This window comes from Sturnira hondurensis, unplaced genomic scaffold (assembly GCF_014824575.4).
Source record: "Sturnira hondurensis isolate 20B ecotype Veracruz unplaced genomic scaffold, ASM1482457v3 Scaffold0019006, whole genome shotgun sequence".
NCBI classification, from domain to species: domain Eukaryota; kingdom Metazoa; phylum Chordata; class Mammalia; order Chiroptera; family Phyllostomidae; genus Sturnira; species Sturnira hondurensis.
Window position 1 is genome coordinate 10,134,868 of NW_028091637.1, and position 19,481 is coordinate 10,154,348.

At 48.2% G+C, this 19,481-nt stretch overlaps 1 protein-coding gene across 1 annotated transcript in view; it reads left to right on the forward strand.

Moving 5' to 3' along the window:
* The first annotated feature begins 12,355 nt into the window (after positions 1-12,355).
* Positions 12,356-19,481, forward strand: part of TRIM71 (tripartite motif containing 71) — a 62,039-nt gene continuing 54,913 nt past the window's right edge. The window contains exon 1 of the mRNA XM_037070754.1: positions 12,356-13,219. Within this exon, the coding sequence (XP_036926649.1) occupies positions 12,356-13,219 (864 nt within the window). The remainder of the gene's footprint in view (positions 13,220-19,481) is intronic.

Sequence of the window (19,481 nt, forward strand, 5' to 3'; positions counted from 1 at the left end):
ACGTGCACATTGAGCAAAGGCCACAGGCTGGAAGCTGGACAGATGAGTCATTGCTGGAAGGCCTGGAGGAGGCCAGGGTTTCCGAGCTGGGATTTGAGGAGGGAGATTGCTGTGGATGCATAAAAACCGAGCATTACATACAAATGGAAAGAATGTCTGGTACAAAAGCACAGAGGTCAGCAATGAGCAAATCCCAAGGTGAAGGCTGGTAAACACCCTGGAGCCTGGGAGTCTGTACAAGGTGGGGTTGTGCAAGGTGTTTGCTTCCCACCTGAGCCTGCATGCCTTCATGTGAGTCCTCGGCCTATAGTCCCATGGTCAGGGTCAGCTCAGAAAAACAGAGCTGACTTTACATAGTTATACAGAGGGGATTTAATGGAGGGATTTAATTGGACAGGTGATGGAACCCAGAGGTCAGCTATGGCAGGAAACTGCTGACACTCCATGGCTGGAAGGTCAAAGAAGCAGATGATGTTACCAGAGCCCAGGGGTTGGGGTCACCTGCTGGAAGCTGAAGCCACAACAGGCATGAGAAATGCGTCCGTGGCTGGAGACTGAAGTTGCTACCAAAGCTCGAAAGTGAACGGGAGAAGTACCATGGCTTTCCCTTCTTCCCACTCTCCAATCTACTGTCAGACTCCTGTTTGCCAAACCCAGGCAGAAGTCAGCTGACTCAGGACCCCAGGCAACAATGCAAAAGTCAGCCCCTCTGTGATACAGGACAGAGCAGCGGAGGACAAGGGACAGCTCTGAGGGCACACAGGCCCAGAGGCAGCCCCGTTAGAACTTGTCCACAAATTGCTTTCTGTCCTATACATAAAGTGCACAGTCCTTTCATACCAGTCTCAGCACAAACTCATTCGACGCCCCTACCCCCAACATTCTGCAGCTCAGAAAATGGTACCACCATTTAACCAACTGTTCAGGCCAAAACTTTGGAGTCACCCCCGTTCTCACCTCTTGACCTTCTCATTCAATTCTTCTTTCAAAATATACTGTAGCCAAAGCAATCCTAAGAAAGAACAAAGCCGGAGGCATCACACTCCATGATTTGAAACTCTATTACCAAGCTATAGTAATTAAAACGGTATGGTATTGGCATTAAAAACAGACTTATAGGTCAATGGAACAGGATAATCAGCCCTGAAGTAAATCCACATATATGTACGGTCAATAAAGTCATATATGACCAAGGAGCCAAGAATATACATCGGGGAAAGGTAGTCTCTTCAATAAACAGTGCTGAGGAAATTGGACAGCCACATGCGAAATAATGAAACTGGATCACTAACTCTCACTATACACCAAAGCTAACTCAAAATGGCTTAGACGTAAACATAAAAGTTAAAACCATAAAACTCCTATGATACAATATAGGCAGCAAGTTCCATGAGACAGATCTCAGAGATGAGTTTTTGAATCTGACACCAAAAGGAAAATTAAGAAAAGCAAAAATAAACAAAGGAGACTAGATCAAACAAAAAAGCTTCGGTACAGAGAAGGAAACCATCAAGAAAATGAAAAAGCAACGTACTGAATGGGACAAAATATTTGCAAATCATCTATCTAATAAGGAGTAATATGCAAAACATATAAAGAGCTCATACAACTTAAGAGCAAAAAGACAAACAATCCTATTCAAAAAATGAGCAAAAGTTCTGAATAAATATTTTTTTAAAGAACACAGACACACGGATGGCCAACAGTACATGAAAAGATGCTCACCATCACTCACCGTCAGGGAAATGCAAATCAGAACAACAATCAGGTTATCACCTCACACCTGTGAGAATGGCTGTCATCAAAGAGACAAGGAATGTGTCGGCGAGAATGTGGAGAAAAGGGAACGCCTGTGCACTCCTCGGGGAAAGGTACACAGGTGTGACCGCTACGGAAATCCTCACGGCAGCTGTTCAAAAAGTTAAATAGAGAACTATCGTGTGGTCCTGCAATTCCACTTCTGGGTATTTTTATGAAGAAAGTAAAAACACTTATTCGAAAAGATATCTGCACCCCCATGTCCATTGCAGCATTACTCACAACAGCCAAGACGTGGAAACAACCTAAGTGTCCATCGATGGATGAATAGATAAAGAAGATGTAGTATTGCCCTGGCTGGTGTGGCTCAGTGGATTGAGTGCCAGCCTGCAAATCAAAGGATTGCTGGTTCGATTCCCAGTCAGGGCATGTGCCTGGGTTGTGGGTCAGGTCCCTAGTTGGGGGCACATGAGAGGCAATCATGCACTGATTTTTCTCCTCTCTCTTTCTTCCTCCCTTCCCCTCTCTCTAAAAACAAATAAATAGAAATATTTAAACCTATGCACCCCAATGTTCACAGCAGCACAATTTACAATAGCTAAGTGCTGGAAGCAACCTAGCTATTCAGTAAATGAATAGACCAAATGAATCAAATAGATCAAATGTGCCCATCAGTGAATGAATGGATCAAAAAACATGGTACATTTACACAATAGAATACTATGCAGCAGAAAGAAAGAAGGGCCCCCTACCCTTTGCAACAGCATGGATGGAACTGGAAAGCATTATGCTGAGTGAAATAAGCCAAGCAGTGAAAGACAAATACCACATGATCTCACCTTTAACAGGAACTTAAACAACAAAACAATCAATCAAGCAAAATATAAGCAAAGACACTGAAATAGAGAACAGGCTGACAGTGTCCAGAGGGGAGAGGGGAAGAAATTTCAGGAGATGAGAGGAAGGATTCACAGGAACAAGTATAAAAGACACATGGACAAAAACTAGGGGGGGTGGAAATGGGAGGGAGTAGGGAGGGCTGGATGGGTGGGCTGGGATGGGAGTAAAAAACAGAAAACTTTACTTGAACAACAATTAAAATAAAATTTAAAAAGTGTCTTGATCTAAAAATAAATATATATTTAAAAAGGATGATGTACTGCTTATATATACAATGAAATATTATTCGGCCTTGAAATAATGAAATCTTGCCATTTGCAATGACATGGACAGAACTTAAGGGCTTTATGTTAAATGAAATAAGTCAGACAGAGAAAGACAAATATGTGGAATCTAAGAACAAAAACAACCACAAACAAAAAATGAACTCAGGTTCACAGACACAGAGAACAGATTGGTAGTTGCAAGAGACAAGGGGCAGGTGGGGAGAAATGGGTAAACTAGTTTTGTTTAAATAATTGAATACATTTTTTAAAACCCCAAACATAGTGTATTTCATCCATCTGAAGAGGCACATTTTTCCTGCATGATGTTACTGAGACTGGGATTGATGGTGCAGAATAGCAAATTGGAAGTTTTTTTGTTTGTCTGTTTTTTAGTGATGGGTAAGAATGGTATATGCTCCACTTATCCATTGCTGCTTAACAAACCATGCAAAACTTAGCAGCCTAAAACAAATGCCATTTTACTATGCTCCAGGAGTCCGGAGTTAAGACAAGGCGCAGCAGAGCCGCTGCGTGAGCTTCCTGGGTGAGGCCTGCAGTCTCAGCTGGGAAGGCCCCAGTGGCTACGGGGTTCTAAGGGGTGGAGCCTAGAATCGTTTGGAGACAATTTCACTCACGTGTCTGGCTCCTTGGCTGGGATGGTATGAATAACTGGGGCTATCTGCCTGTCCATCTGTCTGTCCATCTGTCTAGTTTATCTATCTAATCTGCAAGTATTCTCAGGATTCTTCATGTTTTTTTTTTTAAAGATTTTATTTATTTATCTTAGAGGGGAAGGGAAGGAGAGAGAGAGAGAGAGAGAGAAATATCAATGTGTGGTTGCCTCTCATGCGTCCCCTCCCGGGAACCGGGAAGTGGCCTGCAACCCAGGCATGTGCCCTGACTGGGAATCGAACCGCGATCATGTGATTCCCAGGCCCACTCTCAATCCACTGAGCCACACCAGCCAGGGCTTCCCATGGATTCTTTACAGGGCCTCCCATGTGGCCTTCTATGACTGAGCCTCTGAAGTCGTCAGGGTCACTTCCACTGCACCCTGTTGCCTGAAGCAGTCACAACCTGCCCAGGTTCTAGGGGAAGAGACATAGACCACTGACCTCTTCATGAGAAGAGCATCCGAGAACTCGAGGCTGTTGTAGAACTGCCATAGTGGATCTTACAGTCAATGGGGTTTCAGAGTCCATAGAATATAGTATGGATGCCCTGGCTGGTGCAGCTCAGTGGATTGAGCGCGGGCCTGCGGACCAGGCAGTTGCAGTTCGATTCCCAGTCAGGGCACATGCCTGGGTTGCAGGCCAATTCCTGGCAGGGGATCCATGAGAGGCAACCATACATTGATATTTCTCTCCCTCTTCCCTTCCCCTCTAAAGATAAAGAAATAAAATCTTTAAAAAAGAATACAGTATTTTTTAAAAAAGATCTTCTTTATTTATTGTTATTTTTAGAGAGAAGGGAAGGGAGAGAGAAAGAGGAGAGAAACATTGCCTCTCACACGCCCCCAACCAGGGACCTGGCCCGTAGCCCAGGCATGTGCCCTGACGGAATGGGAGAAAATGGGACAGGGAATAAGAAGCATAAATGGTAGGTAGAAAATAGACAGGGGAAATTAAGAATAGTATGGGAAATGGAGAAGCCAAGGAACTTATACGTACAATCCATGGACGTGAACTAAGGCGGGGGGGGGGGGGATGCTGGAGGCAGGAGGATGCAGGATGGAGGGGGATAGATAAAGAGGAGAAAAAAGTGGGACAACTGTAATAGCATAATCAATAAGATACACTTAAAAAAGAGTGAGCTGATAAACTGAACATCAAAATTTAAAATTACTCTAAAGAAAGAATGAAAACACAAGCTAAAGATGAGGAGAGAAATCTTTGCAAAGCATGTATCTGATAAAGGATTTTATCCAAAATATATAAAGAACTCTCAAATAACAAGGAAATACTCTATTATAGGGGAAAAAAACAACAACCCAATACAAAAAAGCGAAAGCTTTGCCCGGACTAGGTGGCTCATTTGGTTGGAGTGTTGTCCGTTTAACCCCTGGTCAGGGCACACGCCTAGTCCGGAGGTTCCGTCACTGGTTGGGGTGTGTATGGGAGGCAACTGATCAATGTTTCTTTCACATTGATGTTTCTCTTTCTTTCTCTCCCTTCTTCTCTTTCTAAAATTAATAAATATATCACCTTTGGTGAGGATTTAATTTTTATTTAAGAAGCAAAAGGTCTGAACAGACACTTCACAAAAGAAGACCTATGATTTGCAAATAAACACATGAAAATACACTCAACATCATTAGACATTAGGGGCATGAAAATTAAAACAATGAGATATTACCTTATCTTGTATCTTAGAATGGCCAAAACGAAATAGAACACAAGAACGATCGTACCAACTTTTGGTAAGGACATGGATAGAACTGAACTCTCACACACTGCTGGTGCAAATGTAAAATGGTGCAATCACTATTTACAACTATTTTGCAGATCAGATCCTTGACAAGGTAACATACACCTGCCATATGATCCAGCTCTTCCACTTACAGGTATTTTTCCAAGAGAAAAAGATATGCTTGTCCATACGAAGACTTGTATATGAATGCTCCTGGCACCCTTACTTGAAATAGCCAAAACTGGAAAACAAACCAAACGACCAACATGTGCATGAACCAACAAGTTGTAATGCACCCACACACAATGGAATCCTACTCAGTCATAAAAAGAAATGAATTACTGATGCCCACAATGTGGATGAATCTCTCAGTGATTATGCTGAATGAAAGAAGCCAGATCTCTACCCCATCCAAAAAAGTACAAATTGTACAAAAAAAAAACAACAAACACCAAACCCTAAACCATATCATATGGTTTCATTTAGAGAAAATGCAAACTGATCTACAGTGACAGAAAGCAGGTCAGCGGTTGCCCTGGATCAGGTTGAGTGGAGGGATTATCAGAAAACTTTTAGGGGTGATGGACACATTCGTCCTCTTGGTTGTGGTCGTGGTTTCATGGGGATATCCATCTATCTAAACTGACCAAATTGTACACATTTTTTGGTTTGGGGGTAAGTTTTGATTTCTCTTTTTCAGTTACAGTTCACAGTCAGTATTATTCTGTACCAAATTGTACACTTCAAATGTGTGTAGCTTATTTATCGAGTGTCATTAAAGGCATTAATCTGGCAGAGCATAGAGAGTGAGCTGGAGTGCAAGCATCTGCGAATTATTTATTGCTGTGTAACAAAAGACCCCAAAATGTAGTGGCATAAAACCATTTATTATATTTCACAGTTTTGCGGATCAGAAATTTGCGCTGGCTCAGCTGTGATGCTCCATAGCACGGACTTAAGGCTACATGGTCTGGAGGTGCCAAGAATGGCTTCCCTCACGTGCCTGGCACCTCAGCCTGGATAGCTTGGAGGCTGAGCTCAACGGCACCTTTCCCTCTCTGTGTAGGCTCAGCAACTCTCCATGTGATCTCTGCAGAAGGGAGGTCAGACTGCTTACTTGGTGGTTCAGTCTGTAGAGTCCAGAACTAGCGGAGCATCTCTTCTGCCACATTCTATTGGTTAGAGTAAACCAGCCCAGATGCTAGGGTAGGGGCACTAGACCCCACTTCTCAAGAGAAAGGCCTGGGAGGGGGAAGAGGCTGAATTGGCACAGCCAGGATCAGGTAGAAAACATAACAGGGTCCTAAGCAGTTGAGTTTGGGAATATATGGAAGGTGGGCAGGACTTTGTGGAACAGGGGATTGGGGACAGAGCAGAGAGGTCCTTGGCCATCAGGTTAAACCATCTGAGTTAACTTGTTTAGGTAAGAGGAAGCCCTTGAAGTCTGGAGCAGGTGGAATGAGTGAGGGTCAAGGTCAAGCTGAAACAGGGATAACTTGAATGGCATAGAGTCTTTCTGCTACAAAATCAGAGAACATGTGGAATAAGAAGTCTTAACTATGTACCGATTTATATATCTTTCAATTTTCTGCTATTTTAAATTTTAAAATATTTTTATTTATTTATCTTTAGAGGGAAAGGGAAGGAGAGAAGGAGAGAAGAGAAATATCAATGTATGGTTGCCTCTCATGCATCCCCTGCTAGGAACTGGCCTGCAACCCAGGCACGTGCCCTGACTGGGAATCAAACCGCGATCCTTCAGCTCGCAGGCCTGTGCTCAATCCACTGAGCGACACCAGCCAGGGCTGCTATTTTAATTTTAAGAACAATTTTTATAGGGTTTTTTTGTCCCCTTCTTATGAAAGACATGTTTCCTCTCTAGAAAATTGAGGTTGAGAGCTTTAGCTAAACCATAACATGCGGGCCATAGGCAGCCACAATAGGGTCTTCAGTGGAGAGTGACCGGAGGTAAGGTTACAACTCTATTACGGAGGAGGAGGAGTACATAAATGAATGTGTGAAATTCTAAGGTCTGGTGAAGGGTAGTGAGTAGGTAATGGCAAACTTAAATGCGTGGACAGGCACTTTGCAGAACAGCCTGCTGAATAAACATAATAAAAACAGAAATATTTAAATGTGTGCTTGAGATGTGATTGGTACTATACTAAAACTGTACAGTTAATAGCTCACTTAACCCTGATGGGCTAGGTACTTGTACCAGTCCCGTTACATGCATGAGAAAATTGAGGCACAGAGAAGTAACTTGCCCAAGGTCACAGTTAAGAGTGAAGAAGCTGGGACGTAAGCCTTGCTGAGCTCTGACCTACTTTTAACTACTAAAGCTGGATGTAGACTTTTAGTTTTCATATGTGCAAATCAAGTTTCCTTACTGTTTCTGAAGATCTAAGTGACCAGAGCTTACACTCTATCATCTGACTTGTCGCTATTCTGAATTCTGGGATATGGAAAGCACCTGACACACATCTGTTAATGATGCTAAGGCCAGAGTCAGGGTAGAGTCAAGAGTTGGTCTGGAGTGTATAACTCCATCCTCTCTCAACTGGCAGGATGCAAGCAATGCCTCAACCGAAGGTGGTCTATTAGGCTGGTACCCCACCCACCGGCATAAATCAAAATAGTCACCCTGATGGAATATTTGTTTAGCGTTTTAAAAAATACTCTGGTGAGTTATGTCTGAAAACACTACATGAATATACTCTGAGGAAGATGGTGAAGGCGCAACTTTGACATCAAGACAAGTAGGTGCATCGGGTGTTTAATTAAAAGATCAGCTGGAAAAAAAAAAGCAGGTGCAAAGTCGTTCTGATGAAAATGTGGTCGAATCTCCAACCCCAGGTCAGAGAGCAGCAGCGTCTAGCATCATCTTTGGAAACAAAATATGATTACAGGTAAATCTGAGAAAGAATGCAAATTTAGAAAGAAAGAAGGCAATACGGACTCCCTTTCTGATGATAACCTGCAGAGGGTAAACTGGGAGGCTGTGTGCTTCTCCCTTGCTGAGAAAGGGTGTTTATTAGCTGGGATGCAATGAAAATTTTAATACTAGTTTATAGCAGGGGACTGTCTTTGGCCTTTCATCTGGATATAAGGCTTTTGTTCCTCTCGTGGATAAGCCTAATTAGGGTGGAATCCTAATTAGTTCTTTATCATTATACCAAATTTAAAAAAAACATCCTGGCTGTATTTCTGTACAATTAGACTAAATGACTTGCTTTAAAGAGTTCCGTCTTTCCTACCTACAGTACATTAAATCAATGGACATCAGGAATGTGCTAATTTAACAATTTATATACCACGGCCCTCTTTCCTGGCCGGTCTCTGTCAATTCAAGGAAAGGAAAGTGATTTTGTGAAATCAAAACCTTCCCCCCCCAACCCCGCTACTCTCTCTTTTTTTCCTTTTAGTTTATTCTGAGCAATCGTCCCCAGGTAGCTAACCCACCAATCACTGGCGGCCAAGTTTGATTCCTCTTTCTGGAGTTAGGCCTCCATGAAGTCTCAGCGGACTTCTCCTGTCATCTCTGCTACCCACTTGCAAGGCACTTTAAGGTCCCACGATCAGAACTGTCCAGATCTGCCCCCAACCTCTTCCCTTCACCATTTCTTTATTTTTTTAAATAAACCTTGTAGGATGCTGGTGGGTGGGGCCAACGGTCTGGACCATTCTTTTTCCGACCCTCTGGGGCCGTCTTCCTCCTGGCAAATTCTCTTCCCCCATCTGTTTTCCTATTTTTTTAGGGGTGGGGGGAGGAATGAAAAACAAAGAAAGGAAGAGAAACCAACCCCAAACACCTACAACACCTCTGAGGTAGGGCCAGTGTGGTGGAAAATTCTACAGGTGTGTGTAGAATCCTGTGTGACGTGAGCATGTTTACACACGTGTCAAACTATGGAAGAAACTACAAAATTCATAAAGGCAATGCATGGTAGCATGAGACGCTGCTCTCTGAAGCAGAAACTGTGTACTTCTCTTCCCATTGGCAACTAAGGAGCTGTTTTATTTTCCAGTTTTACTAAGATATAACCAACATGTTTTGCTTTTGTTAACAATTTTTGCACTCACACATGTATTGGTCAATGTTCCCCGAGTCTGGATGAACCCCAGGTATTGAGGAGAGGACACCTAAGGGCAGCTGACACCTTGGGCCTTCACAGAGGGCCTCTCAGGCACAGGACAGCACTTGGCTTTGTCCCTTTAGGGAAGCGCCTGCAGCCTGGGACTTTTCAGCACATTTGTCCCGCTGGGTTGATTTAAGGGGTCTCTTTCCAGGTTGCTCTTTTCCTGGAAAACTCCCTGAATTCTGCTGAGCAGATTCAGAGGAAGAGCTTGGGATACTAATGTAGTTTGTTTATGTATTTTTTAATCTTTATAATCCAGGCATTGTTATTCAGGTTGGACACCAAATTATTATTTTTTCACTTTACTGAAATATAATTTAAACACAGTGAAATTCTGCATAGATTTTAAATCTCAGATTCGCAAGTTTTGACAAACGTAGACACCAATATATAATCTCTCTCTGTCATTACCTTAGACGGTTCCCTTATTCCCCTCTCCCAGTCAATACACCTTCACCCCCAAGGATAATTTTCCTATCCCCATAGTTTAGTTTTGCCTCTTCTAGAATTTCCTGTAAATGGAACCACAAAGTATGGGCTCTTGTGTTTGGCATCTTCCTCCTAACGTGCTGTTTCTGAGATTCATCCAGGTTGTTGCCTATAGAAGTGGAATCCAACGTGTCACTCATAGCTTGACAGTGTTTAGAAGGGGATGACTGTTCACCCCCTTGGCCTCCTGACCAGATACCTCTAAATCCCGATAGTATGTGGTCCCCTCTGCTCTTCCAAGTCAGTCTCTCTCCAGGGCCAAGCCAGTTCCTCTCCCAGAGCCGCCCAGGCAGCCAGGGGCACCACCCAGATGGCCGGGAGGCCATCACCCAAGGAGCGTCCCCTGAACAGCTGCCCTCGGCCCCCACCCCTTATTAAGACGCGAAAGGAAACCGTCCCCTCCAGAGATGGGAATTCAGATTTGTTTAATCCCACCCATTCGACTGCACACAACCGAATGTTTTGGTGTTGATCGCGGATATGCAGAATCCTTAAGAACACGTAAAAAAAAATAGTAATGAAATGAGAGAGAAAGAGAGAGAGAAAGGAAGCAAGGAAGGAAAGGTGGGGGGAAAACTCAGATCTCACGGGCAGTGGATATCAGCTCCTGCTGAAGCAGGATTCAGAATGAAATCTTTTCCTTTCTTTTCTTTTTTAAATAAACGGGAGTCGCTCCCCGTTCCTCGCTAGGAAGGTTTCAAAGGTCGTCACACTGAAGCTTGGGGGCGTTCATCTCCCCAGCGGCCTGGAGAAGGGAGGAGGTTGGAAGGAGGAGGGAGGGAGCACACAAAAGCGAGCCACGCAGAGAGGGCTAATGTTTCCTGTTTGCCTGGAACCCCCTCCCCTGTGTCCCCTCCCCCAGCCCCCTCCCAACACTCGGGCGGAAGTGAGTTTGCTCCTTTGGAGATTAAAAGGATTCCGAATTCCGATCAGTCCCAATAACCGGCGTACTAAGAAGAGGAGGAGGAGGAGGAGAAGGAGGAAGAGGCGGCAAAGCAGAGAAAGAGAGGGCTCGCGCGCGCGCGCGCGTGCACGCACGCAGTCCGTATTGGGGGAGTTGTGCAAAGCCCCAGGAGGTCAGGGCGCACGGCGTTAGCAAAGCCTGGTAGGCGCAGCGCGGCCGGGGCCACCGAGTCTCACACGGCGACCGGTTTCAGAAAGAAGATGACGTGGGCGCGGGCCGGCGGCGTTGGCCACGCGGCTCCAGAGCTCACCGCGCTGGGCTGTTGCCGGTTCCACTGATTCCTGCGCGCCCCGGAGGCGGCTCCGTCCCTGCGACTCGGGATCGGAGGGGGACTAAGGCGAGGGCGAAATGGCCCGATGACAAAGGAAATGTGATCCCCCTTCGCTGCCAAGGTTTCAGAGAGGACGGACGTGAGGAGGAGGAGGGGCGCGGGGCGCGCGCGGAGCTCGGATAGCATTGCACGACGGCTCTCGCGGAGCGGGCAGCGGGTACATCTAATATCTTCCTGCGGATGAATAATTCAGGACGGCCCGCGGGGACCTGCGGCCCCGCGCTGCAGCGCAGCTAAACCGAGAGGAAGGAGCGCGGGAGGCACCCAGGCCGGGCAAGGCGGGGGCACGAGGGCCCTGGGCCGCGTGGGACGCGCGTGCGTGTTAAGTGTCGGCAGCCGAGGCCAGGCAGGCGCGCGGGAGACTCGAGGCGCGTGGGACGCGCGTGCGTACTACTACACGCGTGCGGCCGCGGCCGGGCCCATACGACCTGCAGCTGCTGCGGGGCCCGCGCCCGGCCGTGCGCAAGCCCGAGCGCACACTCCGGGCCACCCAGGAGGAGTCCCTGGCCGCCGAGTCATGCAGTGGGGTGGCCGGCGTCGCGCAGGGGGACACGGGCTTGGCGTCGCGCCGCTCCCACCTTTACTAGTTTTGGGGTAACCTTTCTCTCCAAAGAGACTAACCAAATCCGTTTAAAGAAAAGCAACGCACCAAATACTCGTCAAACCAAATTTTGCTTCTCCCGCTGGGACTGGGATTGCACATTGGACTTTAGAGGACTTATCTCCGCGAGCGAGAAGCTAAGCTAAGGTCCAGCTACTCTAGGGAGTCTTCTGACCTCCCTGCCCCCACTCTCCCCTCTCGAGTCGAGACTTGTTCCGGCGCTCCGGGTTCGTAAGGCACGCAGTCCCCACGTCGTCCGGGAAGAATCTGTGTCACCTCTGGATAGTGGCATTTAATGCCCGCAGCGTCGGGGGTGGCAGCGAGAAGGGCCGGACGCGGGGAGGCCAAGGGGGCCGAGCCGCTCTGGTGCGGGCTCCTGGATTGCAGGCCTAATAGATGCATTTTTCTGAGTGAGTTGGCTCCCCCACCCACCTCGTCCGCACTCTCCTCTCCTCCTCTTCCTCTCTGGTCTCCTCCCTCCTCCGGGCCTGGTTGCAAATGGCTTCGTTCCCCGAGACCGACTTCCAGATCTGCCTGCTGTGCAAGGAGATGTGCGGCTCGCCTGCGCCGCTCTCTTCCAACTCGTCTGCGTCCTCGTCGTCCTCGCAGACGTCCACGTCGTCGGGGGGCGGTGGCGGGGGCCCTGGGGCTGCGCCGCGCCGCTTGCACGTCCTGCCCTGCCTGCACGCCTTCTGCCGCCCGTGCCTCGAGGCGCACCGACTGCCGGCGTCAGGCGGGAGCACGCCGGGAGAGCCGCTCAAACTGCTCTGTCCTGTGTGCGACCAGAAAGTAGTTCTGGCTGAAGCGGCAGGCATGGACGCGCTACCCTCGTCTGCCTTCCTACTCAGCAACCTGCTCGACGCCGTGGTGGCCACGGCCGACGAGCCGCCGCCTAAGAACGGGCGTGCCGGCGCCCCAGCGGCCGCGGGCGGCCACAGCAACCACCGGCACCACGCGCACCACGCGCACCCTCGTGCGTCTGCCTCGGCGCCCGCGCTCCCGCAGGCCCCGCCGCCGCCGCCGCCCGCGCCTTCTCGCTCCGCGCCTGGAGGACCTGCTGCCTCCCCGTCGGCGCTGCTGCTGCGCCGTCCTCCTGGCTGCAGCTCCTGCGACGAGGGCAACACCGCCTCGTCGCGCTGTCTCGACTGCCAGGAGCACCTGTGCGACAACTGCGTCCGCGCGCACCAGCGCGTGCGCCTCACCAAGGACCACTACATCGAGCGCAGCCCGCCGGGTCCCGCCGCCGCCGCCGCCGCCGCGGCCCAGCAGCTCGGCCTCGGGGCGCCCTTCCCCGGCCCGCCCTTCTCCATTCTCTCGGTCTTCCCCGAGCGCCTTGGCTTCTGCCAGCACCACGACGACGAGGTGAGTGCGTGGCGACTTTCGAGGGGGCTTTCCGGAGTAGGGTTTGGGCATGCGCGCGCGCGCGCGTGTGTGTGTGTGTGTGTGAGAGTGTCCACCCGGGAGTCGCGGGACGCATCCCGAAGCGGTGGGTGGCTGGCTGGGGGAGTCCTTTCGGAATGCCTTCTTTTTCTCCTTGGCTAGGTGGCGGTCATCGCCACCAAGAAGTAGCGGCTGCAGTAGTAGTGCGTGTTTAGAAGATAGGCTTTCTGTGTGCGTGGCTGCGGGGTGTCCCCTCGAGGAGTCCCGGAACGCGGGCTTCCCTTCCCTCTTTTCCTCCTCTGATTTTTTTGGGTGGCAAAACGTGGTAAACATTTTTCTCTAATTAGATACGAGCCGGGGAGAGTGAGGTGTGTGTCCGTCCAGATCTGGTTTCCTTGTGCGGAGGTTCCCGCCGCCCCCCATTCCCGAGGTTTGAGGACACCCCCACCCCTTCTTTGTGAACTTTGATTTCCTCACTCCATTTCTGTTTGACAAAGCGTACATGCTATTACTTTAATTAAGACCCGAGGTGGAAAAAGCATGTGCTGTGTATCTGTAGATGGGTCTCCTTGTGCACGCACGTTAGAGGCCTCTCAACGTACTGACGGTTCTCCTGTCCCTTGGTTTCTCCTTTCTGTTTGTAAAACTCCTACATGGTTGCATTTTGGTAGGGCATAAGTCAGGAAGAGGTGGTTGTGGTGGGGGAGGGTGCGTGTGACTCTGACCTGGGTTCCGCGTGCACACTTATGAGAGGAATGAAATTTTTTTGTTGGGACACGGTGGCAGTCGTTGTCTTCTTGGGGCCTCTTGATCTTTGACGGTCAAGGGGCCCTCGGTCTAAACCCCTTCCCCGCAGTTGTTTACTGCATTGAAGAGAAAACGTATCATAGGCCCAGGGCCTCTCGGGCCCCGGGGCTGCACCTTATAGAAGAGGAATTCAGGGGACTGGACCCATTGCCCTCTCCCAGCTGGCGGTCCCTCGGGCCGCTCCAGACGGCCCCTGTTTTGATCCCTACTGGAACGGGTTCCCTGGTTTGGAGGTGTTTTTCACCCCGCTTAACCAGGAGCTAGACTTCTCTTGGGGGGAAAAAGCCGGACCCAGCTGCGTGCGGCCTGAATCTGAGGGCTGCACTGCGGTCTGTGGGCTTGAGTTCTCTGTTTTGGCTGTTCCTTATTGCTGATTTTTCACACCATCCTGTGACACTTTTGCACTCTTAGGAACCATGATTGGAAAGGGCCCGACATTTTTAGCAGCAAAGAGGGTCGGCAGTTTCCGTGATCTCTGTAGACCCGTGAGATGTTAGGTGTGTGTTTGGTCCAGTCTTGGCGTTGGACGGAGAGCAGGAGACAGTAGAGGCTCTAAAAATCATGGGGGGGGGGTGCGGGGGGGGCGTGCTGGCAACACGCCGGGCAGGGGCTTGCACAGCGCAGAGTGTCCCACTCCTGATCTGTTATTTGGGGAGGAAGGCGGAGTTGTTTCCTGATGATGGCCTTAAGCCGGGGTCTCCTATTGGAAAAAAAGTTGAAATCCTAATCTACTTGTGGTGGGTGCCTCACTTGAAAAGTTTCCTCCTAGGGACGAAGATAGGGAGAAGTGATTCTTCTCCTCGGTTTTTAAAGCTTTGGATGGACTCACTAGAATTTTCCACATTCATGGGTGAATGTTTCCAGTATGTTCTTTAATCACTGCTAGAAAAATGATTGAGCTGAATATCAGTCCGCATCTCAGGAGACGTAAGAGGGACAGGTAAGGAGGGTAAGGTAAGGAGGGGGGCGCCCTCAGTGCAGGGAAGAGGGGCTTTGCATCCACCACCGTTTTCCTCCTGGGAGGGGTGTTGACTCAACCCTCCTTCCCACCAGTTGATTTTAAATGTCGGAATTTGTTTATATTCCCAGTTAAAGATCCACATAATGTTTTATTTGGCCTAAAACAGTGGATGCTCAGTGTTGCCAGACTTGTAAAAGGTTTATACACTTTTTAAATGATAAAACCATTCAAATGGGATGGGAGAGTGTAAATTGCTAAATGAACCTCCCCTCACCCTGGGAGGCTACCTGGCTGCCCTGAAATTTTACTTTGTAGAGGTGCTACACTAGGTTAAATTTGTTTGGCACAAGTGTGAAGATGTTACATTGTTAAAATACAGGTCCTTTAAAAACATGAAACTTTTAAGTTTTGAGCAAAATCATCCCCCCCCCTCACTATTCAGTTTTTCATTTAAAGAAAACTTGGAAGTTAGATTTAGCATGCTAGAAAACTTGAGATCAAGTAGGAAATGGCCTTAAGTTCATACATGGCCTTAAGTTCTTCTTTCCTTGGAAGGAAATGATGGGTAACAGTTTTAAAAACACCATTGCATTGAAAAGTCACCCCTTCGACCGGGAAAAGAGCATGAGGGCACTTCGGGAGGATGTCCAACCTCCATCTGTGACAGGACTGAACCCCTAAACCTGGGTGTGTGGCTGTATGTACAGTGCACCTCAGTTTTTAAAACTCACTACTTTGGCGAGTTGCCTGTCGGGACAACAGGCTCCGTTAAATAATTCAGGGTGCTCTTGCTTTGTGGCGACTAACGCCACCTGACCTTGGGGAGGAGGTCTGACTCCAGGTGTTTGTTCGGTAATTTTAGGGAGGATGCCTCCCACAGTTGGCCTTCCTCAAGCATCCTATCCTCCTCCCCCCGTTCCTCCAGTGGCTTTTCAGCGATTGGCAAAGTGCTTTGAGCGCTTGATTTAAAATTAACTTTAAAACCTTAACAGTGGCTGGGGAGTTATGGTTTGCAAGAATTAAAAGTTGCGTGCTCCCACGCTTCATATTTGGTTTATAAAAAAATAACCGTTTAGGATTTTCGCCGGGCGTAGGTCTGAATGGGCAGTCCGAAAGGCCTGCAGGCACCGCGCCCCGGCGGCCATCCAGGGCAGGCACCGGGCCCTTGACCCCACTGGCTGCGCGGATCCCGCGGGAGGCGCCGCGGAGTCCAGGCGCCCGGGAGCCCGACTGTGGGCCTGCGCGGCCGCCGCCTCCGCCGCGGGGCCAGCCCGCCACCCGCAGCCTGCGGCCCGCGGACCTGGTGACGCAGCCGACCCGGGCTGGCCGCTCCGCAGCCCGCGGGCACCCGAGAAGGAATTTGGAAGAGTTCGCACGAATGCGGAAGAAGAACGCGAGGGCAAGGGAGTGCAGTGGGGCAGAGGGCCCTGAGCCCGGGAGCGCGCTTTTCCGGCCGTTCTCGAGTTGCCCGTTAATGTTGTGTTAGGGGCACAGAGGACGCGATCCCTTTGCTGCCTTGGACGCGACACTGGGGCAGGTTCAGGGCGCGTGTTGCGTGTTGAAGACGTGGGTGCCAGGACCCTGCAAACGGCAGAAGGCCTAGTGGGGTCTGAGCGAGTTCCGGTTCCCAGGAAAGGCCTTGTCGTTAGAAATGCGGGCGATGACACAGCACCAGGGACACACTTCCCAAATTAGCCAAGAGAGACACTGTAGCCCATCTATCTCATCCAGGATGGCAATAGTTGTTTTCCCGTTTGGCAGGCCAGCTGCGGGATTTTTCCTGAGCCCCCTTGGAAGGGAAAGTGGGGTGTTGGTATTGACGCTGTTTATATCCTGTCCCTTCTTTGGTCTTAAGAAAAGCCTGCTGGAAAGGAAAATTTAAGAATTTCCGACCAGTAAAGAAAGACTCTGAATATTGAACCATCCTAGGTCTGGGGAACTGTATTTCCCTGGGAAAACACTCCCCCCAAATTAACCTCAAACCACGTTGAGGAAGACAGTTAGCTGCCTAAAATAATTGGTTGTAGAATAAATTCTTGTCTTGTGCCTTATTTTGAGTAATTCACGGTGAATTGGGGATTATACTACTGTTGGCAACGAAATACATACTTACCGAGCATTCGCAATGTCAACCCTTTTTCAGGCAAGCATATCTATCCAGTGTATGCATGTTTGCTTTAAGATGACGCGTGTGCCATGTAAATTATAAACCTATACCAGAAGACTTGGCTAGGACAAGAGAAAAGTATAGAAATGCACATTGTACTATTTCTGCACCCCATTTTCAATCCCCTGTGTAGGACTTCGGCGGTGTGCCTGTGTGTGTCTGCTTTAATTCATACATCCATACATCTCACCTGTTCCTCAGAAAACCCAACTTTTCATAACTTGGAAATAACCAGAGACTGCTACTTTCAGTCCTATTCAGCAGGTTTGTAGTTTGAAGTCTGTTGAACGAAGAAAATGCTTGCTGAAAAAATATGGGCGGCAAATGTTCATCATGGATATATATATATATATATATATATATATTTGTCCTTGAAGGTAATGGGTAGGCTTTTAAAAAGTCATGTTTGAGCTGAGGAATGTGCCCCATCTTTCATCAGCCACTGTTGTAAGTGATGGGGTTTATCAGTGGGGGTCTCGGGAAGTGGGCCTTGGCCCCTTTGGCAAGCCTTTCCTGGGAGGTAACCCCAGGCCATCATATTCGAGACAGCCAGTGGCATCAGCACTGCTTTGGGAGGGGGGACCTTTTGTGGCTCTTCATATTCAAAAAGAATAAACTACACTGGTTTCGATGTTGCGTAGACTTGCTTAGGGTCTACAGGGTTTTTTACTTCCAGTGCTAGGAACGAATATATAATATATGAAACAGTGAAGAAACTTGAGGAAGAAAACAGGCACTTTCCCTCACACCTCATTCAGTTCTTCATTTGACGTTAGTGTATGTTCTTTATGGTTCAGATGTCTTCAAGTGAAGTAATTGTACACGGAATCAAGTCTCAAAAGTGTAGGAAGATGCAATAAAAATTCCCATTTTTTCCACCACAGTGCTCCCTCACAGTTTCAGCTTCTTACAAATTCCAGGACACTGAAACCAACATTGAAATAGTTTCTTAAAGCACTACTTAAAATGGAAGCAACTTTTTAGTCATAAGTAAAATTTCGAACACAGTTGTTCCACTTGTTTTCAGTTTTTAATTCTGCATGTAAAGGGAGGATGTTAGCTTTGGGGGAAGGAATAAATGAGGTGAAATTGTTAAAATGCTAAGTCAGGAGGAAAAGGGGTTTAGCAGGTTTCCTGATCCAAGAGAAATTTTAACTTATTTGATAACTCTATAGCTCTAAAATTTAACCCCACCAAAATGTTATTTCCTCTGGTGCCAACTGAAAAGCCGTGGTCTGCCTGATCTTGCCACTTCTCCATCCAGTTCCTCGAGTGGGATGATGTTTCATTCTCGGTGGATAGAGGACCATTTTGGTGTCATCCTTCATGAGCAAAAGGTTGAGGTCAATTCTGCCATGCAGGCGGTTCCAAAGTAGTGTTCCCTCCCCTTGCCCCCCATGGCGCTGACAGAGACTTAAAGGTTTGGCTCACAAAGGCTGTTTTTGCCATCTCTGTTATTTAGAAGAGAGCAAGAGAAAGGCTAGTAAAGAGTTACGGTTGCCTAAAGGGAGCAAGACACCACCCATTGCAGTCCACGCTGTCCCCTCTTCTCTTGACCTTTCAGGCATAGGGACTTGCCAGAGGAACCCTGACCCATCTTTCCTCCTCAGTTGATGTGACCTCACGATTGGACACCACTACTAGATTATTTTTCTCCCTTTGAGGTTTTGTCTATACCTACAAACTGAGTTGACTGAAACCAGATTGACTGTTTTGATGGACAAACCTCTGACCTAACAAAAATTGGAAGGGGTGGGGGCCGAGCCATTTACATCTGAAACTGTTTGACTCTCCCCTTATTCCAGTGTCATTCTTTCCCTCTTTAGTTTCCACATTTCAGTTTGCTTGCAAGAGGCTTTGAAGGTAGGGTGGCTTCCAATGGGGGAAGACCCTGCCCCCCAACTCTTGTGCGTCTCTTCTCCCACTCAAACCCAACTGGGATTTTGGGAGATCCATATTTAATCTGAAGACATCAGGCCAGTATTTTGTTTTACTCTCCCTATTGCAGGTTCTCTCTCTTTTTTTTTTTTCAAGACACTTTTTTATTTTTACTTTTTTTAAAAGATTTTATTTATCCTTAGAGGGGAAGGGAAGGAGAGGAGAGAAATATCAATGTATGATTGCCTGTGGTGTGTCCCCTGCCAGGAACTGGCCTGCAACCCAGGCATGTGCCCTGACTAGGAATTGAACCGCGATCGTGTGTTTCGCAGGCCCGTGTTCAATCCACTGAGCTACACCAGCCAGGGCCTATTGCAGGTTTTCTACTAATCCCAGGTAGTTCTTTCCCTGAGCATCACTTATCCCACTGA